At 41.8% G+C, this 25,037-nt stretch overlaps 1 protein-coding gene across 5 annotated transcripts in view; it reads left to right on the top strand.

Annotated features, from left to right (window-relative positions):
- Positions 1 to 25,037, top strand: part of BBS4 (Bardet-Biedl syndrome 4) — a 59,439-nt gene that overhangs the window by 31,729 nt on the left and 2,673 nt on the right. For 4 of the 5 annotated variants that reach the window (XM_047797301.1, XM_047797302.1, XM_047797303.1 and 1 more), the window contains 11 exons: positions 7,269 to 7,348; positions 10,368 to 10,431; positions 11,561 to 11,672; positions 13,200 to 13,272; positions 16,192 to 16,245; positions 19,196 to 19,323; positions 20,473 to 20,527; positions 21,452 to 21,520; positions 22,353 to 22,505; positions 22,598 to 22,769; positions 24,607 to 24,676. In XM_047797301.1, coding sequence (XP_047653257.1) covers positions 7,269 to 7,348; positions 10,368 to 10,431; positions 11,561 to 11,672; positions 13,200 to 13,272; positions 16,192 to 16,245; positions 19,196 to 19,323; positions 20,473 to 20,527; positions 21,452 to 21,520; positions 22,353 to 22,505; positions 22,598 to 22,769; positions 24,607 to 24,676 — 1,030 coding nt within the window. Of the gene's footprint in view, positions 1 to 7,268; positions 7,349 to 10,367; positions 10,432 to 11,560; positions 11,673 to 13,199; positions 13,273 to 16,191; positions 16,246 to 19,195; positions 19,324 to 20,472; positions 20,528 to 21,451; positions 21,521 to 22,352; positions 22,506 to 22,597; positions 22,770 to 24,606; positions 24,677 to 25,037 lie in introns of those variants that run through there. The other variant, XM_047797305.1, reaches the window with a different exon arrangement.

Raw genomic sequence — 25,037 nt, 5'->3', positions numbered from 1 at the left:
TGCATTTTACTACATGTTTGAGGTATTCCCTGATGTTTGAAAATCTAAAAGAAATGGTAAAGCAGGGGAAAAAGAGGAAAATGAATTGATTTGTAATCATTCTGTTGCAGAACCTTAGGAAATACATCAAAAGTTAACTTAATACTCATATATCCATGTAATAAGAAGGAAAAAAAGCTTACTGTGACACCAAATTAATGTTATCAGAAAACGAAAATCAAGGAGTACCCACTGTGAGCAACAGGATCAGTGGCATCTCTGCAGCACCAGGACGCAGGTTCAATTCCCAGCCGGGCACAATGGTATAGGTCAAAACTGTGGCTAGGATCTGATCCTGGGCCTGGGAACTCCAGATGCTTCAGGGTGGCCAAAAAAGGGGGAAAAAAAAAACAAGACACAAAAATTAAGGAGTGGAGTGGAGAAGGATCAAGATAGAAGAAGAGTAAGACGTGACACTTACCTTCTCCCACAAACACATTAAAAAAAAAACCACCTACATGTATAATGATTCGCACAGAACATCTACTGAATGCTGGCAGAAGAATTTAACCCTCCAAAAAGGGCAAGAAACCCTCCGCACAACTGGATAGAACAAAAGAGAAAAAAGAGAGAGAGAGAGAGAAAAGGAATCAGGAAGGAACTAGCACTCCTGAGAGGGAGCTGTTAAAGAGGAAAGGAACCCACACCCTGGGAAGCCATCTGATAAGGAGATCACCTGAGACGGAGGGACCTCAAAGTCTCAAAGAAAAACACAGCAGCTGGACTGAAGAGAGCAAAGCAGAGTGAGAGTGGCACAGACCATATGCACCACTGCCCCCGGAAACCACAGCCTGAGACACTCAGGCAGGGGCTGGGCACTGAGACTCAGGTTCTGGAGGTCAGTTCCGGGGAAAGGACAAGGGTTGGCTGCGTGGAGGCAGCCTGAGGGGCTACAGAGCAGTGCGCCACAAATAAGGGACCCGGGGAGGAGGTCTAGGCCCGCAGGAAAAGCAAGGCTCCACTGCTGGGAAGGGCAAGAGGGGGAGGGGCAGATTGCCACAGGAATATGGTTCCCTGCACAAACGCAGGCTCTCAGAGGGTAGGGCACCTCTGGCACAAGCTACAGGTGGCAAGGCACCACCTGTGCAGGCTACAGGTGGCTGGGCACCTCTTGTGTGGGCTAAGAGCATTGGGGGACTAAGCATGATGCAGCACCTCATGAGTGGTCTGTAGACCATGGGGGCTTGGGGGGAGCCAGAGCAGTCATCTCAGACACCAGAGATGGGTGTGGTCTGCCACCTAGGGATATGTGAAAAGGCACAACCTGCAGCCCCAGTCACCTAAGAGGTTGGCAAAGAGGAGGGTACTGCAACTTGGCACCACTCGTTGTTGTTCTCACTTCCCTGGGAACAGACACGCCTTGCTGCTGCCATTATCACTGTCAAGGGCCCAGCAATGAGGCACTAGCTGCCCACTGCCTCCATCTTCCTGAAAGCACACACAGCACCCCCAAAATAAAAAGCTCTCACAAAATACTGAGGGGTGCTCATGCATATAAATAGCCCTCCAAGACTACAGTAGTTGTTTTCCCTAAACTCACAGAATAAGAAAAATATAAGCAAAATCAAGAAACTCAGGAGCCATTTCCAGTTAAAAGAACAAGAGAATTCCCCTGAAGGAGCAAACAATGAGACAAACTTCTGCAGTCTAACAGACACCGAGTTCAAAAGGAAACAGTGAAAATACTGAAGGAATTAAGAGCAAACATGAAGGAATTAAAAGTGAATATGAACAGTAATGCGGATTATTTTATGCAGCAAAAAAGTATTAAAAGCATTACTTTATCTAGTAATGCAGTTCTAGAAAGAAACTAGAAAACATAATGAAGAGCCAAGAAGAATTAGAAAATTCATTTGCAGAGACACAAGCTGAGTTAAAAGCACTGAAGAGCAGAATGAATGATGCACAGGAATGAAGTAGTGACTTAGAAGATAAAATAACGGAAATCACCCAATCAGGACAGCAGACAGAAAACCAAATGAAAAAACAGGATATCTACGGGATAATAGAAAGTGGGCCGATCTACACATGCTAGGGATTCCAGAAGGAGAAGAAAAAGAAAGGGGATTGAAAATATATCTGAAAAAATTATGTCTGAGAACTTTCCTAATCTAAAGGAAACAGATACCAAGATACAAGAAGCACAGAGCACCCCAAAGAGGCCCATACCAAGACATATCGTAATACAAATGGCAAAAGTTAAAGAAAGGATTATAAAGGCAGCAAGAGAAAAACAAAGAGTTAAAAACAAAGGGAACACCCATAAGGTTATCAACTGATTTATCTACAGAAACACCATAAGCTAGAAGAGAGTGGCAAGATATACTCAAAGTACTAAAAGGGAAAAAGTGGCAGCCTACCAGCAAGGATATCATTTAAAATAGAAGGAAAAATAGGAGTTCCCATCGTGGCACAGTGGTTAACGAATCCGACTAGGAACCATGAGGTTGCGGGTTCGGTCCCTGCCCTTGCTCAGTGGGTTAATGACCCGGCGTTGCCGTGAGCTGTGGTGTAGGTTGCAGTCGTGGCTCGGATCCCGCGTTGCTGTGGCTCTGGCGTAGGCCAGTGGCTGCAGCTCCGATTAGACCCCTAGCTTGGGAACCTCCATATGCTGCAGGAGCGGCCCAAGAAATAGCAAAAAAATAATAATAATAATAAAATAAAATAAATAAAATAGAAGGAAAAGTAAAGAATTTCTCCAACAAACAAAAACTGAGAGTACTCAAAACTAAATCCATTCTAAAAGAAATGCTGAAAGGCCTCCTCTAAATTAAAAAAGAAGTAAGAAGAAATAGGATGGAGGAAATCACAATTAGAAAGCAATTACTTAAATAAGCAAGTATACAGATATAAAAGGAAAAAAAACCTACTGTAAAAGCAACAATAAACACAAGGAACAGCAAAAGGATACACACGAAGATGTTAAAAAAGAACTTCAAAATTATAAAATGTGGGGAAGAAAAGAAAGAAAATCTAGACTCTTTTTTAGAATGTGTTTGAGCCTATATGACTATCAGGCTAAGGCAAGCAGTTGTAGGAAGGGCTTAATTGAAAAACAGGGCAACCACAAGTCAAAACCACACATTACATTCACAAAAACTAAAAAGAAGATGACACAAGGATGAAATAAAAAGAAATCATCCACCCCACCAAAAAAAGAAAAGAACAAAGGAGAAACACAGAACCAACTGAAAAACAAGGTTTAAAATGGCAGTAAATACATATTCATCAATAATTACCTTAAATGTCAATGGACTGAACGCTCCAATCAAAAGACACAGAGTGGGCAGACTGGATGAAAAAGCAAGAGCCTACAATATGCTGCCTACAAGAGACTCACCTTAGGGCAAAGGACACATATAAACTGAAAGTGAGGGGATGGGAAAATATATTTCATGTGAATGGAAAAGACAGGAAATCATAATACTCGCAATATGAGAATTGCAATAATCATATCAGACAAAACAGACTTTAAAACAAAGGTCATAAAGACAAACAAGGACATTAATGGTAAAAGGATCCATTCAAGAGGAGAGTATTACAATTCACAATATATATGCCCTAATACAGGAGCACCCAGATACATACAACAAATACTAACAGACATAAAAGGAGAAATTAATGGGAATACAATCACAGTAGACAACTTTAAACATCCCACTCACATAAATGGACAGATCCTTTAGACAGAAAATCAATAAGGTAATAGAGATCCTAAATGACACAACAGAAAAGTTAGACTTAATTGACATTTTCAGGACATTACATCCAAAATAATCAGAATATACATTCTTTTCAAGTGCACATGGAACATTCTAAAAGACTGGCCACAATAAGGGGCACAAAACTGACCTCAACAAATTTAGGAGTCTAGAAATTATTATAAGTATCCTCTCTGACCACAATGGCAGGTAACTAGAAATCAACCACAGCAAAAGAAATGAGAAAAAACTGACTACATGGAAACTAAACAACATGCTATTAAAAAATCATTGGGTCAATGGGGAAATTCAAGAACACATCAAGAGAAAGGATAATGAAAACATAACCATTCAAAATCCATGGGATGCCACAAAAGCAGTGCTGAGAGGGAAGTTTAAGCAAGTACAGGCCTTTCTCAGAAAAGAGGAAAAATCTCAAATCAACAATTTAACCTATCACCTAAAAGAATTAGAAAAAGAAGTCAGCAGAAGGAATGAAATCATAAAGATCAGAGAGGAAATCAATAAAACAGAGATTCAAAAAACAATAGAAAAAAAATCAGTAACACCAAGAGCTGGTTCTTTGAAAGGGTAAACAAAATTGACAAATATCTGGCCAGATTCACCAAGAAGAGGAGAGAAAGAACTCAAATAAACAAAATGAGAAACGAAAAAAGGAGAAATCTCAACACATACTGCAGAAATACAAAAAAAAAAAAAAAAGAGAGAGAGAGAGAGATTACTATGAACAACTACATCCCAACAAATTTGACAACCTAGAAGAAATGGACAACTTTCTAGAGACTTAACTGCTCGCCAAAACTGAATCAAGAAGAAATAGACAAGGGAGTTCCCATCGTGGCTCAGCAGAAAGGAATCTGACTATTACCACTGAGGACAGAGGTTCGATCCCTGATCTCATTCAGTGGGTTTAGGATCTGGCTTTGCTGTGAGCTGTGGTATCAATTGCAGACATGGCTTGGATCTGGCATTGCTGTGGCTGTGGCAAAGGCCAGAGGCTACAACTCCAATTTCCCCTAGACTGGAAACCTCCATGTGCCATGGATTCAGCCCTAAAAAAAGAAAGAAAAAAAGAAATAGATTAATTGAACACACCAATCACTAGAAATAAAATTGAGTATGTAATAAAAACACTCCCTACAAACAAAAGTTCAGGACCAGAGGGCTTCAAAGGCGAATTCTTCCAAGCATACAAAGAAGAAATTAATACCCATCCTTCTTAAACTTTTCTAAAAGGTTGAAGAAGGAACATTCCCAAAGACATTCTATGATGCCACCATCACCCTAATACAAAAACCAAAGATAGTACCAAAAAGGAAAATTATAGGCCAACATCTTTGATTAACATAGATGCAAAAATTCTCAGCAAAAGTTTAGCTAACTGAATCCAGCAACACATGAAAGAGATCATACACCAAGAGTGAGTGGGATTTATCCCAACTTCAAAAGGATGGTTCAGGATACACAAATCAATCAACATCATATACTGCATTAAAAAAGCAAAGTCAAAAACCACATGATCATTTCAATATATGCATTGCTGTGAGCTGTGGTGTAGGTCACAGACACGGCTCAGATCCCGTGTTGCTACAGCTCTGATTGGACCCCTAGGCTGGGAACCTCTATATGCCACGAGTGCATACCTAAAAAAAAAAAAAAAATTATATAGAACCATGGAAGATCCCAAATTGCCAAAGCAATCCTGAGGAACAAAAACTGAGCAGGAGGCAGAACTCTCCCAGACTTCAGATACTACTACAAAGCTATAGTAATCAAGACAGTATGGCACTGATACAAAAACAGACATACAGACCAATGCAACAAAGTAGAGAACCCGGAAATAAACCCAGATACCTCTGGTCAATTAACCTTCAACAAAGGAGGCAAGAATATAAAATGGAAAAAAGACAGTCTCTTCAGCAAGTGGTGCTGGAAAAACTGGACAGCTGCATGTAAATCAATGAAACTAGAACACACCCTCAAACCATGCACAAAAATAAACTCAAAATGGCTTTCAGACTTAAATATAACACAAGACACCATAAAATTCCTAGAAGAGAACATAGGCAAAACATTCTGTGACATCAACCATACAGATGTTTTCTTAGGTCAGTCTCCCAAGACAACAGAAATAAAAGCAAAAATAAACCAATGGGACCTAATTAAAACTTACAAGCTCTTGCACAAAAAGCAACACCATAAGAAAAACAAAAAGACAACCTACAGCATGGGAGAAAATAGTTTCAAATGATGCAACTGACAAGGGTTTAATCTCCAGAATATACAAAGGATTTATACACTCAACAGCAAGAAAGCCAACAGCCGAATCGAAAAACGGGCAGAAGACTTGAACAGATATTTCTCTATAGAAGATATACAGATGGCCAACAGGCAACATGAAAAATTGCTCAACATCACTAATTATTAGAGAAATGCAAATCAAAACTACTGTGAGGTACCACCTCATACCTGTCAGAATGGTCATAATTAACAGCTCAACAAATAGCAAATGTTGGAGAAGGTGGGGAGAAAAGTGTACCCTCCTTCACTGTTGGTGGGAATGTAAGTTGGTACATCCACTATGGAAAAGAGTATGGAGGTTCCTCAGAAACTAAATGCAGAACTACCATAAGATCCAGAAATCCCACTCCTGGGCTTATATCTGGATAAAACTTTCATGGAAAAAGATACACGCACCCTTGTGTTCACTGCAGCACTATGCACAATAGCCAAGACATGGAAACAGCCTAAGCTGTCCATCAACAGATGAATGGATTAAGAAGATGTGGTACATATACACAATGGAATAGTACTTGGCCATAAAAAAGAACAAAATAATGCCATTTGTAGCAACGTGGATGGAACTAGAGACTCTCTTACTAAATGAAGTTAAGTCACAAAGAGAAAGACAAATACCATATAATATCACTTATCTGGAATCTAATATATGGCACAAATGAACCTATCTACAGAAAAGAAGCAAACTCACGGACTTGGAGAACAGACTTGTGATTGCCAAGGGGGAGAGGGGTGGGAGGGGGATGGACTGGGAGTTTGGGGTTAGTAGATGCAAACTACTGCATTTGGAATTGATAAACAGTGAGGTCCTGCTGTATAGCACAGGGAACTGTATCTAGTCAGTTGTGGTGGAACATGATGGAAGATGGTATGAGAAAAAGAAAGTATATATATGTATGACTGGGTCACTTTGCTATACAGCAGAAACTGGTAGAACATTGTAAATCAAGTATAATAAAAAATAAAAAACACCCCACTAAAACTGGACAGAAGTATATATATTCAAAGTACATACATTGAATTTGTAGGATAAGTATCTTAGTTTAATGACACGTACGTTTTTGATGCACTGTGTTCTTATGGTCAGCAGCAGGAAGAACTTAACATGATGTTTCAGTATGCTTATGGTTAGTTTAGACACGAGGCTGATGCTCAAGGAGAAAACTTACAATGTCTCTGTTATTTGTTTTGTCAAAATGTACTACCTAGCTCCAGAATTTCCTATTTTGGAGAAGCAGAACTGGCTGATACATCTCCACTATATCCGGAAGGATTATGAAGCATGCAAGGTGAGAGGCTGCAGTGATAGAGAACATGAGAGTTGGTTAGGCACCTAACAGTGTCTGTACCTCGGTTTGTAGCAGTTTATATTTCACTAATAATGTATGAATTCATGTTTCCCTATATTTTGTGTATTAGTTAGTTTTTGTTATGATAATGCTGCCTAACAAACAGCCTCAAAACGTCAGGCCTCCAACAGCAGACACATTATTACTCATGGGCCTTCATACTGGCTATAGATTGGCTGAGTTTGACCATAGGCTGTGGGTCAGGTTCAAGTATGTTACATGTGTCTTCTCATTTTAAGACCAGCCCCAAAGAGCAGCCACTCTCTGGGGCTTGGTCTCATGGAGGAGGTCAGGTATTCAACACAGAGTAAATGTTTTAAGTTTCTGGTGAGGTGAAAATTGTATTTCATTGCATTTTATTTTATAATTCTGTTCCTATTGTGAGCTCGGTCATTTGTATATTTTAAAACCATTTGTATATTTTAAAACCATTTGTATTTTCTTTTCTCTATAAACTGTGTCTTTTTTTTTAGGGCTGCACCCACATCTTTTGGAGGTACCCAGTCTAGGGGTCAAATTGGAGCTGTAGCCGCTGGCCTATACCACAGCCACAGCAACGCAGGATCCAAGCTGCATCTGTGACCTACACCACAGCTCCCGGCAATGCCAGATCCTTAACCCACTTAGTGAGGCCAGGGATGAAACCTGAATCCTCATGGATGCTAGTCAGATTGATTTCCACTGAGCCACAACATTAACTCCTCTAAACTGTATCTTTGTTTACATACTATATAAGTTATACACTTGCTGGTAAAGAATAGTATCAGGCAAAATATATCCTTGGTACTAGCCCTTTTGTTTTTTGGCATTCAGAGCTTCGTAATGCTTTTAAGGTTATGGTTTTTATTTTTATTTTATTTTTGGCCATGCCCATGGGATATGGAGTTTCCCAGGCCAGGGATCAAATCTACACCACAGCAGTAACCCAGGCTGCTGCAGTGACAATGCCAGATTCTTAACCCGCTGTGCCACAAAACCACTCCCAGGGTTGTGGTTTTTAATTTATTCCTGACATTTGTACCAAGGGTAATGCAGTGAACTAGCACTGTTTAGTTCCAGTATGAGTCTTGAAAGGTTTTTTCTTCTCTTATATTATTCTTTTCTTATTTCAATTTTCCTTTATTGACCAGTTTCTCTGTTTTGTTTTTGTTTTTGTTTTGACTCATCGTCCTTTGCTATTTCTTAAGAGTTGGGGCTCTTCCTAGGCTCTGTCCTTGACCCTTTTCTCTGCTCATTCCACATACTTCCTCCTGATCTCCAGACCAATCTCATTCATAGTGAATGTTTCCCAGAACCGTCAAATTCAGTTTTTCTATAGCTGAATTTGCTTCCTTCCAAACCTATTCCTTCTTCTGTTCCCTGTCTCAGGGATAGGTACCATCATTCACCCAGCCATCTGTGTCAGAATCCCCTGACCCACTTTCCCTAATATAACATAGAAATCATCAAGTTCTGAAAGTTCTTCTCTTACTGTCTCATAAAATTGTCTAATTTCCCCCCCTCCACACCTTAGGTAATGCCTATTTTTTAAAATTATTATTATAGTTGATTTACAATGTTCTGTCAATTTCTGCTGCACAACAAAGTGACCCATCCATCATTCTTACTTGAATTATCCACAAGAGTTCTTATATCAACCCTTAATCTTGCCCCCTTTCCATCTATTTTCAACAATATTCCAAAAATAGAGCAAATAGAATCAGGTTATTTCCTGCTCAAAACTTATCAACATTTTCCCCATTGCTCTCAACCTTCTTTAGCATGGCATTCAAAGCCCTTCTCTCTCTGACTTTCTGGGCCACTTCAACCCCTTGCTAACACAGGATTTGATCTGTTTTCCTTTGGAAAGTCTTCCTTGATTCTTCAAGTCAGAATCACTTACTTGTCTTCTGAGCTCTCTAGCTCCCTGGTCTTAGCCCATCATGGTACAAAGATAGAGCCTATATTTTGTTCATCACAGAGCCCATAGCATCTGTAATGGTGCTTGGAAATCTTTTCATATTTTTCTTAGCTTGCCTAGTTAGATTCTAGATAGTAGTTGGCAAACTTTTTCTGTAAAGGGACAGATGATAAATATCTTAGGCTTTGCAGGCCGCAGTCTCTGTCTCACATATTTAACCTTTCTCTCTCTCTTTTTTTATAACCCTTAGAAAATATAAAAACCTGGGGTTCCCATTGTGGCTCAGCAGTAACAGACCCAACTAGTATCCATGAGAATGCAGGTTCGATCTCTGTCCTCACTCAGTGGCTTAAGGATCCAGTGTTGCTGAGAGCTGTGGTATAGGTTGCAGACGTGGCTTGGATCTGGCATTTCTGTGGCTGTGGTGTAGGCCAGCAACTGCAGGTCTGATTCATCCCCCTAGCCTGGGAACTTCCATATGCCTCAGGTGCAGCCCTATAAAGACTAAATAAATAAATAAATAAATAAATAAAATTTCAAAAAAATATAAAAAGCCCTCTTAGCTTGAAGGCTGTACAAAAATAGGGCATGTTGGAGTTCCAGTTGTGGCGCAGCGGAAATGAATCCAACTAGGAACCATGAGGTTGTGGGTTCGATCCCTGGCCTTGCTTGGAGGGTTAAGGATCCGGTGTTGCTAAGAGCTGTGGTTCGGATCTGGTGTTGCTGTGGCTGTGGTGTAGGCCAGCAGCTGTAGCTCCTTTCGACCCCTAGCTTGGGTACCTCCCTATGTCATGAGTGTGGCCCTAACGAGCAAAAAAAGAAAAAAAAAGAAAAAGCTGTGTGGGTTGGATTTGGCCTATGGGCCATACTTTGCTGACTCTTGTTACGGAAGAAATAATCATAATAAGAGTTGAAATTTTAAAGATATCCTAATTAACTGCTTTATTAGTAATTGTTAGTATTGTAGATTTCTTACACATGCTCCTTGTCTGGTCTGCCTTAAAAATACTTGAAGACAATTTAACCACTACTCAACAGTATTGTTTCTTTGTCTTCCAGGCTATTATCAAAGAACAGCTTCAGGAGACTCAGGGGTTATGTGAATATGCTATCTATGTCCAAGGTAGGACATATATCTCTTCTATTCTTGCTAGAGAAATGCATATTCTGAAAAAAGGGCAAACAAGTCATGAAATACTTAAAATGTTGCACAAGTCTCTTATCCAATATTATTGTTTTTTTGTTTTTTTGAAATCAGAACCTAATTCTTGTGCTGGATTTGAACTCAGAAATGACTAATTCTGTTAAAAAATTTGCCACCATCCTTCACACCTTTTCTAGTTTATGGCTAGTGTTTTTCAGAATGGATGTAGTTTCAGATTCAGAAGAGGCTTTTAGAAGGGTTCCTTGCAGTCAAGCTAAAAGAGATGAGGAAATGCTTGAGGATTTTTTGTAAGGTGAATCAGGATGAAGCCTACAAGTATATAGGATAAAACAGAATTAGTGAAATTGATCAGAAATCAAATATGGAACCACTGACTGAAAGTTTACCCTGTAGTACCCAAAGTAAGCACCTTAGATTTTCCAGTAACTGTCTTTGACTCTTTGGTATAAATGAGTGGCTTTGTTTACCACACATTGCATTGACACATCTAGGATGTCATGGCTAAATAATGCTCTTTTATTCCCAGTGTCACAAGTTCCAGTCTTAAGAGTGCCTCACAGTACATAAGCATGTACATTCTTTTGAAAACCTAGGCCTAGGGAAAATGGTTGATTCTGATTGGTTGCTATGCAGAAAACCAAGTCTGAAATGTTACTGCATTCTTTGCCAGCATCTCCTTGTTGGTCTTGAGGTATTGATTGCACTTGCCCCATTTGGTGTACTCTCTGAAAACTATTAAGTGGAAGTCTGAATTATGATAAATAGAGCATGTGATGGGGAGCTATAAGAATGTTCTTATTGTGAATAGTTTGTGGGATAGTTTATAAGGCACCCTATTTTCTTTGTAATGGAAGCTGGGAGTGGAGGAACACGCAGGTTCATGATACCTTATTAGAAAAGATTGCTTATCAATTTTGCTACTTATTTCAATCCATTGGACATCATATCTGATTGTATCAAAGACACAGTTATCCAAAGGATTACTGTGATATGATTTCCTACCTCCCTCTTCTACAATTTTTCTGATACCAGCCTCCATTCTTCCTAGAACATGATTTTATTTTCTGTGTTTTCTATTTCTTGGCAGCATTGATATTTCGCCTGGAAGGAAACATCCAAGAATCCCTAGAACTCTTTCAGACTTGTGCTATTCTCAGCCCTCAGTGTGCTGATAACCTCAAGCAGGTGGCCAGATCTTTGTGAGTATTGGCAGCCTAGACGCCCTAGGGCACTGACAGAGAACAGTGTAAAGTGCATTCTCAGGCTGGGGCTGCTTCTGGCAGCCTGAGGGAGGGTTGCTTAACAGGAATAACAGATTCACTTTTTTTTTCTTTTGTCTATTTAGGGCCGCATCTATGGCATATGGAGATTCCCAGGCTAGGGGTCGAATCAGAGCTACTGCTGCCACCCTACGCCACAGCCACAGCAACTTGGGATCTGAGCCACGTCTGCGACCTACACCACAGCTCACAGCAATGCCAGATCCTTAACTCACTGTTCGAGGCCAGGGATTGAACCTGCATCCTCATGGATACTAGTCGGGTTTGTTAACTACTGAGCCACAACAGGAACTCCCAGATTCATTTTGAAGGGTGTGGATTAATTTTGAAATTTGAGAACATGCAATAAGTAGTATAATAAAGGATCCGAATATTTCAAATATGTATATTTTAGTTTTATGTGAGAACACTGATAGTGTTTCCCATTTAAATGGTGACATTTTGTACCTAAATTACCCTAATTGTATTGGCAACCCATGGAATTTTTCTCATTTACTTTTCCAACACTTGACATAATACTAGATGCACAGTAGGTTTTTAGTGTTTGTTGAGTGAATGCCCTGAGGGTTCTTGGATGCAAGAACCTCCAAAGTCTCTATAAGCTGTTAAGTACTGATAGCTTTAGTACTCTAGAGTAGGAGAGTGTTCCCTGGGGTTCCCATACTTACATTGACATTCAAACCTGCACTGTCTTTGCATGGAGGCTGGTTTTCCTCTGTGTTTCCAGAATTATGATCCAGTAACAAGGAAAGAGACTAATGTTGGGAGAGAAGAGATGCCCCTTTCTCTATCATGGATGATGATAATAAATTGTGGCAGTTCTTGTTTAACATGGTAATTAACTAGGCTCATTTCTTTTATGGTCTACATTTGTAATACGTTGTAGAAAATAAAGTACAAAAAACTTTCACTAAAATTGGGCTAAGGTCTTGGAACAGCTGCCAGTTCTGTCCCTACCAAGAGAGCTTCTGCTGATAGTATATAGTAGCCTCACTGGCTAAACCAGAACAACTAGCTGATAGGGAAGAGGCTTCTAGAATTTTCTGCTGGCTGGGACATGAATCAAATGTGGGACTAGGGGGGTTGGTCTTGTAAAAGCTTGGCATTAACAGTTATGGAAAATGTATTTTGGAATGCCCATTGTGGTACAGTGGAAATGAATCCGACTAGGAACCATGAGGTTGTGGGTTTGATCCCTGGCCTTGCTCAGTGGGTTAAGGATCCGATGTTGCCATGAGCTGTGGTGTAAATGGCAGATGTAGCTCGAATCTGGCGTTACTGTGGCTGTGGTGTAGGCCAGCAGCTATAGCTCTGATTCGACCCCTAGCCTGGGACCCTCCATCACAAGTGTGGCCCTAAAAACCAAAAAAAAAAAGTATATATATGTGTGTGTGTGTGTGTGTGTGTGTGTGTGTGTGTGTATATATATATATATTTCTTCCCCAGATTTCTTTTGGGAAAACATAAAGCTGCTACTGAAGTATATAATGAAGCAGCTAAACTTAACCAGAAAGATTGGGTAAGTAGAAAACTTTGTTCTTTGTTTATTAGTAATATGCTAATGGCTCCATTTATAATATGGCTGTCTTTTGTTATTACTGAATTCTTGCATTCCAAAACTATTTTTATTTTATCCCAACACTTGATGACTTGGCTAGGTATAAGATCAAAAGTCATGTTTCCTTATAACTTAGCTGATATTGCTGCCTAGTTTGTTGGCAGTCAGTGTTGTTGATGAGCAGACTCTTAGCAGTCTGATTCTTCTTGATAACCCTACTTCCTCTGTAGAAACTTTGAGGATTTTCTTTTTGCAGTTCTGAAATGTCAGTAATAGTTGTCTAGATGTGTTTCTTTCTTTTTTTTCCCTCGTTTGTGGATACTCAGTTGGCTCTTTCACTTTGAAGACCCTTGCCTTTCTTTGCATCAGGGAGGTTTTTTGTTTTGTTTTGTTTTGTTTTCTTTTCTTTTTGGCTGCGCCCGCAGCATGCAGAAGTTCCCAGGCCAGGGATCAAACCTGTGCCACAGCAGTGACAATGCCATGTCCTTAACCTGCTGAGGCACTGGGGCACTACAAGGTTTTGTGGTGTGTTTTTTGTTTGTTTGTTTTTTAATTTTTCCTCCTTTTTAGGGCCGCACCCACAGTATATGGAAGTTCCCAGGCCAGAGGTCAAATTGGAGCTGTAGCTGCTGGCCTAGACCACAGCCACAGGAACACTGGATCTGAGCCACATCTGCGACCTGCACCATAGCTCATGGCGATGCCGGATCCTTAACCCACTGATCAAGGCCAGGGATCGAACCTACATCCTCATGGATACTAGTCAGGTTCGTTACTGCTGAGCCACGACAGGAACGCCCTTAATGATAGATTGTTTTCTTTTTTGGCATTTTTGGTCACTGCTTATGGAGCTCCTGGGCCAGGAATCAGAGCCACAGTTTTGACCCAAGCCCCACCTGTGGCAATCCAATCCCCAATGGATCCCTAACCCATTTTGCCAGGCTGGGGATTGAACCTGCGTCCCAGTGACTCTCAAGATGCTGCTGATCCCATTGCACCATAGTAGGAGCTCCTTTGTGGGCTTTTTGGGTAGTTTCTTGATTAATTTTTTCCTTCCCATTGTCCTTTTGTATCAGATTGTGTGTAACTGCAACTAAAATTTTGGCAAAACATTGGCTTAACAAATTAGGAGTTTATTTTTTCTCATGAAACATGAAATCCAAGTTAGTAGTTGCTGACATTGATTCCAAAGCTGTCAGGCTGAGGCTTTTTCTTCATGGTTACAAGATGACCACTACAGCTCTAATAACATTCCATCATCATCCTAGGAAGCAACAAAGAGGAAGCTACAAAGAAAAAGACAACCTTTATCAAGAAAGTACAGCTTTTTCAGAAATCCTCAGCAGGCTTCCACTTAGGCATATTAACTACTCCTTGTGTAAGGAAGGTTGGGAAATAGTTTTAAAGTTGGACACATTGTCACTCTAAACAAAATTAGGGTTTTGTTAGTAAGGTAAACGGAGAGAGTGGATGTTAGGGAGATAACTAGCAGCATTTGCCAGACTGTTTTCTACTCTGTTAGATATGTTCTATACCTGTTCTCCTCGTCTCCTAACTTTCTTCTCATATTTTCTTCTGTATATTCAGAGACATTTCCTCAGTCTTATCTTCCAGATCATTTTTGTTTTTAGCTCTGTTCACATTATGCTATTTAGTCTACCCATTCAGTATTTATTTAGGTAATTATATATATATATATATATATATATATATATTTATTTATTTTGGACACACTTGGGGCACGTGGAAGTTCCTAGGCCAGGGATCGAACCTGTGCCATAGCAGTGATCCGAGTCACTGCAGTAACAATGCCAGATCCCTAACCTACTGTGCCACAGGAGAATTCCTCAGTAATTATATTTTTAATTTCCAAGAACTTTGTCTCTCCTCTTCTTGCAGTAGCCTCTCCATGTCTCTGATCCTGTGAAGTTCTGTTCTGCTTTCCACAATTATCTTTTTTCTCTTTATTCTAGTTCTTCTTTTTCATGCTGTTGGTTTTTTCAAAATATCTGAGGATTCTTGGAAAGACATATCTGAGTGAAGGATTAGATTGATTAGTATAAAGAGCTAGTTCTTATGGCACTATTTTTTGGCTGAGCCCAAGGCGTGTGGAAGTTCCCAGGCCAGAATCAAACCTGCACCACAGTAGTGCACCAGAACTGGAAAGCTGTCAGTAATCAAGGTAGCTTCTCGACATTTCTGCTTGATTCTTTTCTTTCTGTAGGTCAGAGATTGGCAACCTTTTTTTGGTAAAGGGCCAGCTAGTAAATGAAAGCTTTGTGGCTTTAAATAGTCACCATTGCAGCTACTTAACTCTGAAGTTTTAGTGTGAAAGAATCATAACAAGCGATTGTGGCTATGACCCAATACGACTTTATTTACAAAAAAAGGCACAGGATGCATTTGGTCCATGGGCTACAGTTTGCTGACCTTTGCTGCATATTTCTGCGGTTTGGCTCCTAGTGGCCTCCAGATGGTGCTGTTGGTTCCCAAGTCCATATCACCTAGTGAATTCCTATATTCCTAGGAAAGGGACTCTGCAATAGACACATACATATTTATGTATGTATCTTTGTAGGGCTGGAGAATGGGCTGTGGTAGTCTCTTCTAAGAAGGCACAAAGGGTTTATACAGTGGGCAGCTCTTAGAGAAAAAGGTATAGGAATGCACCCCAGGTGCTACATAGACCCAGGAAGATCACCTGTTTATCCTGCTTTTATCTCTTATAATCTGTAAAATAGTCAAGTAAAAAACTAACCCTAGTGCATGTTTTAAAGTTTAAATTTTGCCGAGCAACAATAACCTCTAGATGCCTGTTTTTCACTCTAATAGTTAGTGTGGAATTTACACTTAAGTTGTTTTCCTTTCTTTTGTATGTAGGAGATCTGTCATAACCTGGGAGTTTGCTACATTTATCTGAAACAGTTTGACAAGGTAATGTATAGAGATGTCAGTGGTGGTTGAGCATTTGGCTGGGCATTTCATGGAGGGTACACTGGTTACAGAGGTACCATTGCTTATTTTGTCTTATTCCTACTGCTTGCAGAGATTTTTAGAAGTAAAAAATCGAAAGCACCGTATACATTTATCGCCATTTTTATTCTCATTTCTTTTTTTTTTTTTTGTCTTTTTGCTATTTCTTTGGGCCGCTCCCGCAGCATATGGAGGTTCCCAGGCTAGGGGTCGAATCGGAGCTGTAGCCCCCGGCCTACGCCAGAGCCACAGCACGCGGGATCCGAGCCACGTCTGCGACCTACACCACAGCTCACAGCAACGCCGGATCGTTAACCCACTGAGCAAGGGCAGGGACCAAACCTGCAACCTCATGGTTCCTAGTCGGATTCGTCAACCACTGCGCCACGACGGGAACTCCTATTCTCATTTCTATTCACCCATTTTTTTTTTCTGCTTTTAACAAGAAAATGACAAATTCTAGAAATATTATGAAGGAATGGCAATGCAGTTGCTTTCCTCTTCTTATTTTCCACCCCTCCCCGCCCCCCCATTTAATTTTCCAGAATAGAAACACAAATGTTCAATAAAACTTAAGATATCAAAAAGTGGACCCAGGAGTTCCCGTCGTGGTGTAGTGGAAACAAATCCGACTAGGAACCATGAAGTTGCGGGTTCGCTCAGTGTTGGTTAAGGATCTGGTGTTGCCGTGAGCTGTGGTGTAGGTTGCAAACACAGCTCAGATTCTATGTTGCCGTGGCTGTGGTGTAGGCTGGCAGCTGCAGCTCCGATTGGATCCCTAGCCTGGGAACCTCCATGTGCTGCAGGTGTGGCCATAAAAAGCAAAAAGAAAAAAAAAAAGTTGACCCGTAAGTCTTAAAAGTGTCATTATGAACATGTGAGCAATCTTATGCTCCAGCTGCAACTGAGTTTAGTTTTTAAGGTCATTGGAAATGAATATTTAATTTTAAGTAGATTTGATTTCTGAGAATTTTCAGGGGGTTTTTTTGTTTGTTTTTTTTTAAGGTGATTTTCCATGTGGGATTTTTTTTTTTTTTTTGTCTTTTTAGGGCCAAATCCGCAGCATATTGAGGTTCCCAGGCTAGGGGTCGAATTGGAGCTGTAGCTGCTCTCCTACGCCACAGCCACAGCAATCCTGGATCCTTAACCCACTGAGTGAGGCCAGGAATCAAACCTGTGTCCTCATGAATGCTAGTCAGATTCGTTTCCGCTTTACCACGATGGGAACTCCTCCATGTGGGATTTTATATTTCATTGTGATTAGGCTAGTGCCTAAGGCTCTTGGATCAGATAAAATATTTGAGCTTACATTGGTACTCAAAGGGAAGAATGTGTATTAATTGTGGGATAGACCAGTTTACTGAGAGCTCTAAAAGGTCATGATGAGGGGGTTGGGTAGAATTTCCTCATAAAGCTCCTTCTGAGTGATTGGGAAGTTTTATTCTCCTTTCTCCAATGCTGACAGAATTGAAACTCTGAATTCGTTGATACCCATTTGACAATGTTTAATTTGTATCAGTTTGTAAACTGAGACAACCTAATTAATCTTTCAGGGGCATGAAAATAAAATCTGTACATCAGCAGCTGAGGAGTGAGAATAACTTTTTCTCCTGTGAGATATGTAAAAAAAATTAATGTCTATTATCTATATAAATAAGGAGTTCCCGTCGTGGCACAGTGGTTGACGAATCCGACTAGGAACCATGAGGTTGCAGGTTTGGTCCCTGCCCTTGCTCAGTGGGTTAACGATCCAGCGTTGCAGTGAGCTGTGGTGTAGGTCGCAGACGCGGCTCAGATCCCGCTTTGCTGTGGCTCTGGCGTAGGCCGGGGGCTACAGCTCCGATTCGACCCCTAGCCTGGGAACCTCCATATGCCGCGGGAGCGGCCCAAAGAAATAGCAAAAAGACAATAAAATAAAATTATATATTTAGTGTGTCCATTAGGTTTTTCTGGGCAGATCTAGATCTACAGTATTTTATACTTGTTTGAAAGCTTTTTCTCTTGAGAGGATATTTCAAGCAAGTACATATCTATTCACAGTATTGCTGTGAGCCAAGGGAGAGGTAGGATTGATTTTTGGTCAGGCCTGTACCAAAGAGAAAGAGAATTCTATTTAGATTTTACCGTAAAGCTAACAGGCTAAGCAAACACCATACGAGGCATTTATATAAATACTTGTTGATCAGTGAAGGACTAAATGAAGCCCTTTTCATCAACTACAAGGATGTAGGCTCTTCTAAAGCAAGGAGTTTGCTCTGTTAGTTCCAGTATATGTAGTACCTAGAACAACAGGCACTTGATGAATACATGTTGAGTGAATAAATGAGAATAATTCATTCATTCATTAAAATATTGCTGAGGAAAATGAGGTCCACCTTGGGACGAGGTGTGCCATTGGTCAGTGTGCAGCTGGAGCAGTATTCTCCATGTACCATGAATGAGTCAGGGGTATAAGTACAAGAAACAGAAAACAGTCAGAAAGGTTAATCATCTTGTACAAAACCCCGAAGTGGGAGTTCTCATTGTGGCTCAGTGGGTCAAGCATCGGGCGTTGCTGTGAGTTTTGGTGTAGGTCGCAGACACAGCTCAGATTTGGCGTTGTGTGGCTGTGGTATCAGCTGGCAGCTGCAGCTCTGATTCACCCCCCTAGCCTGGGAACAGCCATATGTTGCAGGTGTGGCCATTAAAACAAAACAAAACAAAATCCTAGAGGCGTACACACCATGTTGCCAGCTATTCTGTAAGCAAGTGCAACTTGAGGATGTTTTGGTTTTTTGGATAGTGGGGTATTTGCTGAAACATGATGTTCCTACATTAGTGCAGTAGGAGTTCTGTCTTTACATTAGCTGTACAATGTCACTGTCCTTCCAAGGTAGTGACTTGGTTCTCTTTACTCTGTCAATCTTGTTAGGCACAGGACCAGTTGCACAATGCCCTACATCTTAACAGGCATGATCTCACTTACATAATGCTGGGCAAGATCCACTTGCTGGAGGGAGACTTGGACAAGGCCATCGAAATCTACAAGAAAGCAGTAGAGTAAGTATATCTGTTTCCTTTAGAGCAACGAGAAACTAAAACAAAAATGGGAGCAGAATGAACTCCCAAGCTTAAGAGGGAACATGTGTGACTGATGACTAGTTGTATGAGTTAGAGTAAATGTTAACTAAGCTAAGGTTTAGGGCTCCCAGTGGCTTCAATAAGGAAGACTTCTGTTTATCATCTATCAGTGTGGTCTAGCTTAGCTGGGCAGCCCTGCTCCACAAGGTCAGTCAGGGAGCCAGGTTTCTTCCATGTTAATCCACCATTCCTTAGGTTGTTGTTTTCTCAGTTGAACTGAATAAGCTGTGTCTGGCCACCTCAGGCCTCCCCAAGCTGGAGCTTTGGCCCCTGTGGTTCTGGTCTCCCCGTAGGTAACCAGCGACCTACCTTGTTCCTTAGAAACAGGAGACATTGTTCCTCGCCTTTTGCCATTTTCACTTTTGAAATTATTGGATGATCCTGTAGTTAGATCATCTCAGCTCAGTGTCGTTTTCATTTTGTGACAAAGACAAAAGTCAGTGAGAAGTTGGAAAGGCAGATATCTTTTTGAGCTAGTGTTTACTCCCCAAAGCCAATGGCTAATTCTTTCCTAGAACTGGTATGTGTCTTCCTTCTTTAGTTTGGTTCCTGCGTATGGCTTTTTGTTAAATGTGGAGAACAGAGCATTAGGGGCCTTGGGATCCTAAATTACACGGGAAATTATATTGGCTGGCATTTTGAGTACAGTGGGAACAGGAAAAAAAAAAAAAATCTCACAAGAGGGAAGTGGCTAAAACTGTGTGTGTTCTAGACTGAGTTGGTTTATGAGGCATCATTCTTTAATTCTATTGGTGTCATCAAGACGGTGACACATAACATTCTGTAGGTTCCTTCTGAGGACTTTGGCACTAAGAAAATTTCCTGAGAAAGGATTCTGGGTTCTAAGTCCCATTTCTTTCTTGCCCAGCAACCCACCCTATAGCCAGGGTTGCGGTGACCTACTTTTGAAGGAAATTTCCAAATCCCTTCAAGGGTTCGCACAGGAAGTGGGAGGCGCAGTAGTGTCTCCGAGGGTGGTGAACAAGGGCAAGTTCCTATGCATGTATCTCGGTGTCGCCCATACATGTCTTGTTTCCCTCTGAGCCTCTGTGTTGATCTGTGTTCCAGGTTCTCTCCAGAAAATACAGAACTTCTTACAACTTTAGGATTACTCTATCTACAGGTGAGAATTCTTTACTCATCCATGCATTGATGTTAAAAGTGCTTTTGGGTTTGTGTGAGTTGTGGTTTTCCTTCATTTTTGGTTTACACAGTTTACTAAAGGTCCTATAAAGCACGTGAACTTTACAGTCCGCATTTGATAGTCTTTGTTAAAGGAATTAATTTTCAGCACTCGAATGAGAAACAAATAAATGTATTTGATCCTAGTGCAAATGTAATTTTTATCCAACCAAGGAAAGAACTTCATACATGAGAAATAACTATGTGGTCAGAGAGGCTGGCATTTTGTTGTGGGAGGAGAAACTGGTGCTACCAGGGCTTTGAGGCATAGGTCATTTCTGTTGTTCCTTCTTCCCAGCCAGGCCCTATAGAATAAAGTCTCCTCTCTCTCCACATTCCTGAGTGGGAGTGGGCTTCTTCTAGCTCCATCACTTTCTTTTATTGGCTCAAGGCCCTGGGACCCAGGGATCTCCCGGCCGCACCCCATTCACTGCCCATTTCTCTGCTCAGCTGATCTTGCCTCCAGATCTACCTCTGTGGTGGCCTTTTTGTCTGCTTCAGTTTTCTCTCAAAGGACCTTAACCCTGGGCCTTCCTGGGCTTTGGCTTGGGACATGGGCCCCATGGAAGATGTAGCTAATCAGTCTGTTTCCTGCCAACAGGCATTAGTGTGTTACAGCACTAGTGTGGCAGAGATGGTTCCTGGCAGGATAGCAACTTTGACCCTATTAGGGGACAGATCAAGATAGGAGGGAAAACACTCACGTGGGAGTCTTGGTTTTCTTTTTGAAAAATCTGGTATCTGTAGCTCTTTGTTTTGTCAGAAGAACTCAAAAAAGCAAGGTGTAGTCTGTGAGAGTGTGGTTGGCCAGTCTTCTTAACTGCTATCTCCCCTGAGGTAATTCTCTGGTTTGCTTTTTTCCAAGCTTGGCATTTACCAGAAGGCATTTGAACATCTTGGAAATGCACTGACTTATGACCCTACCAACTACAAGGTATTGCAGCCTTTACACAGATGGTCCCATTATTCTTAGAGGTGATCTGGCCCTAGAAGGCATTTTTAATACTTGAGAAAGTACCTTTTTCTTAGAAAACTTATAGAATATATATTTTATTTGAAAATATTGTGAAGTATTGGTGCTCTGCTGCTTATCTTCTAAAAGAACACAACTATAACTTAAACAGAAAGCACAACTATAGTGCTGGTAAAGTTGTTTGTGTAACTTAGGAAATTAGTGAAGCCTCTACTACTACTATCAAGAATAAACCTGGTAGAATGACTTCCAGATTCCTGATGAATCTGAGGTTACAGCTCTTGTCCAGATATAACTTTGGGGATGGGAAGATCATCATGTGGATGAGTATCACTGAAGGAGGTGCAGCAAACAGGGGTTTGCTAAGGGTACAGACTCAGTCTTGCTTGGAAGTCATTAGCCTGATGCAGCACCACACCTTGACCCCCCCCTCCTTAGAGACATGAAAAGCTGGACTGACGAAGCCTCAAGCTGACTCACCCTCTGTCCAGGGGCCAAAGACAGGTGCATCTGAGTTGTGTGGAGCACTTGGTGTAAGAAGGAGGGGCTACAGGGAACGGATTAAAGGCAGCTTTTACTTAAAGGGCCCCGATACTCTGAAGAGAGAGCTACAGTGTGGGGTGTCAGATCTCCTCATAAGCATTTGTCCCAGTAGCTTGGATATGAGGTTATATAGGTCTCTGGAAGCTTTTCAGTCCCACCAATGCTGAGTATCCAGACTCAGGAAGGCTGTTACTGTGATGGTCTTTTGGCAATGACTGAATTACCAATTTTCCACATCCCATGTTTTCAGGCTATCTTGGCGGCAGGCAGCATGATGCAGACCCATGGGGACTTTGAGGTTGCCCTCACCAAATACAGAGTTGTAGCTTGTGCTGTTCCAGAAAGTCCTCCCCTCTGGAATAACATCGGAATGTGTTTCTTTGGCAAGAAGAAATACGTGGCAGTGAGTGTCTCATTTTCCTGGTTTGTGTTGAGAGTTACTGGGCCTGCTGCGCTTGCCCCCACCAATCACCGAGTGCCCCCTCTCTCCTCCAGGCTATCAGCTGCCTGAAACGAGCCAACTACTTGGCACCCTTCGATTGGAAGATTCTGTATAATTTGGGCCTCGTACACTTGACTATGCAGCAGTATGCCTCAGCTTTCCATTTCCTCAGTGCAGCCATCAACTTCCAGCCAAAGATGGGGGAGCTGTACATGCTCTTGGCTGGTAAGAAAAATTTATATGGAGAACCCTCTGCAGTCTGTAGCGAGGGAAAAATGAATTAGAATCATAGGAGGCTGGTGGTTAAATGTCCCATAGAAGCCATCCCCTTGCAGACCCCTTAGGAGTTGGATTACTACCCTAGAGCTTGGAGAAACGTGAAAGAAAAAGATGACACAGTGCCTTTTTGCTTCTAACGTGAGGGAATTTCACTCAGAGATCAATAGGTTAAATCAGGTTCATCTCTAGTTCTTTTTTTTTGTCTTTTTAGGTCTCCACCCGTGGCATATGGAGGTTCCCAGGCTAGGGATCTAATCAGAGCTACAGCTGCTGGCCTACACCACAGCCACAGCAACTCCAGATCCTTAACCCACTGAGCAAGGCCAGGGAATGAACCCACAACCTCAGGGGTCCTAGTCAGATTCATTTCCACTGTGCCACAATGGGAACTCCCTCTAGCTCATCTTTTAACAGTGGTTTTCCCTTGGCTTGACAATTCATTCATATATACACACACACACACACAGGGAGAGAGAGAGAGAGCGTGAGTGAGAGGGAGGGAGAGACTAACCTCCAGTTATTATCAAGTATTAAGATCTTGGGCTCTAGGTAGTATCCTGCCTCAACTACTTACTAGCCTCTCATCATAGGGTTAATGAGAGGACTACATGATTAAATAATCAGTGAATGGTAACTGTTGGTTTTATTGTTATTATATAATCTATTATTAATGTTTTGTTGTAAAAGTGCTGACTAAATATTCTTTCTGGGGGATATTTCTTATTATACTAAACTTACTAAATGTATACCTAAAAGCAGTTTCCATGTTCTCATTGACAGTAGTCTGCAGGTGGGTTTCTTGGTTGTCTCTGGTGGTGGGGGGTGGGGGGCTTCTGATTTATAACATAAGTTGCAGTAGCAAATAGAGTGGTGGTCATTTGAGGGCTGCCTGAATACACAGGTAGCCCAGTTGTCGGGGGAGGTAGGAGATGGCTGTATTGTAGGGCATAAGGAGCACTTCTGACTTCTTGAAGTAGAGATGGTCCTCACACTGGGTTTTGAAGGAGAAGCTGGAATTCAGTAGCACAGAATGGCCGAGGAGCCCAAGTGAAGGCATCAGCCCTACACCTGCGGGTACCCAGCAGCTAGTGGGCAGCAGTGATGCAGAACGCAGTGGGGATGAGTCAGGAAAGGAGTCTGGGGTCAGTGTGGAGGAGGGCCTGAGTAGAGCACAGGGGCTGCAGACTTGATCTGAGAGGCTTTGTTTTCCCAAGTGTATTCCTAGCTCTCGTGTGTCTGGTAGAAGTAGATGTGTGGATGTTGGGGAGGTGGAGTGGGCAGGGCTTCCAGAGCAGCTGTTTTTGTTTTTATAGATCAGGCTTTGCAGAAAATATTGATAAAAGAAGGGAGAGTGTTCTGTTGCTAAAGAGAAGCTTAAAGATCATGGTAGTGGGTGGTGGAGAACAGTGAGGATTCTTGAGTAGAAAAGTGATGCTTCAGGTTTGTCTGGAAGTCAGTGAGATACCTGGCAGCACTGTGGCAAGTAGATGGAGGTGGGGGGGATGGTGCGCGTGGGGAACAAAATGGGAAGCTCGACATGACCAAACAAGGGCAGTGTCACCAAAGAAGCTATAAAAAATGGGATTCTTGGAACTTGGCACCTAATTAACTATGGAGGGGGCTGTTGAAGATGACACCAGGAATCCAAGCTGAATGGCTGTGCCAGGGGCTGAGAGGGCACAGGAGGGGTTGCGTGTGAGGGCTGAACGAACTGCAGTCTTGAGGCACTGCCTATTTCCTATGCCAGACTCTTCACCCACAGCACTCACTTTCTTTGTTGCAGTGGCTCTGACCAACCTGGAGGATCCAGAGAATGCCAAGAGAGCCTATGCAGAAGCAGTGCGCCTGGATAAGTAAGCTGCCCCATCGGGAATGTGTTGGGAGGGCTGGACTCTGCAGATCCACAAGGTGGCGCCATGGCCTGTGGGTTGCCCGGGTCAGCTGCCTGCTCTCCACGCCTTTGTACACAGCAGGCTTAAGGGTGGAAGGACGGTTCCTGAGCAGGCAGTGGCTCAACAGGACCTAACACCTTCTCTGAGAAAATGATTCCAGCCTTAAGTAGTAAGGAGGCCAGGGAAAGTGAGAGCTGGCAGTGGGCTTGCTGGAATAGCCTGTGGGACCCTCAGCTCAGTTTCAAATAAACTTGACTCTCCTGCAATTTATTCCAGTGGCATCTCTTAGGCAGCAAGGAAACCCTTTTGGTCTCTCCTGGGG

Source organism: Phacochoerus africanus, chromosome 9, assembly GCF_016906955.1.
Source record: "Phacochoerus africanus isolate WHEZ1 chromosome 9, ROS_Pafr_v1, whole genome shotgun sequence".
Classification (NCBI taxonomy): Eukaryota; Metazoa; Chordata; class Mammalia; order Artiodactyla; family Suidae; genus Phacochoerus; species Phacochoerus africanus.
The sequence above is the reverse complement of the archived record's forward strand: the minus strand, read 5'-3'. Positions and strand labels throughout refer to the sequence as shown.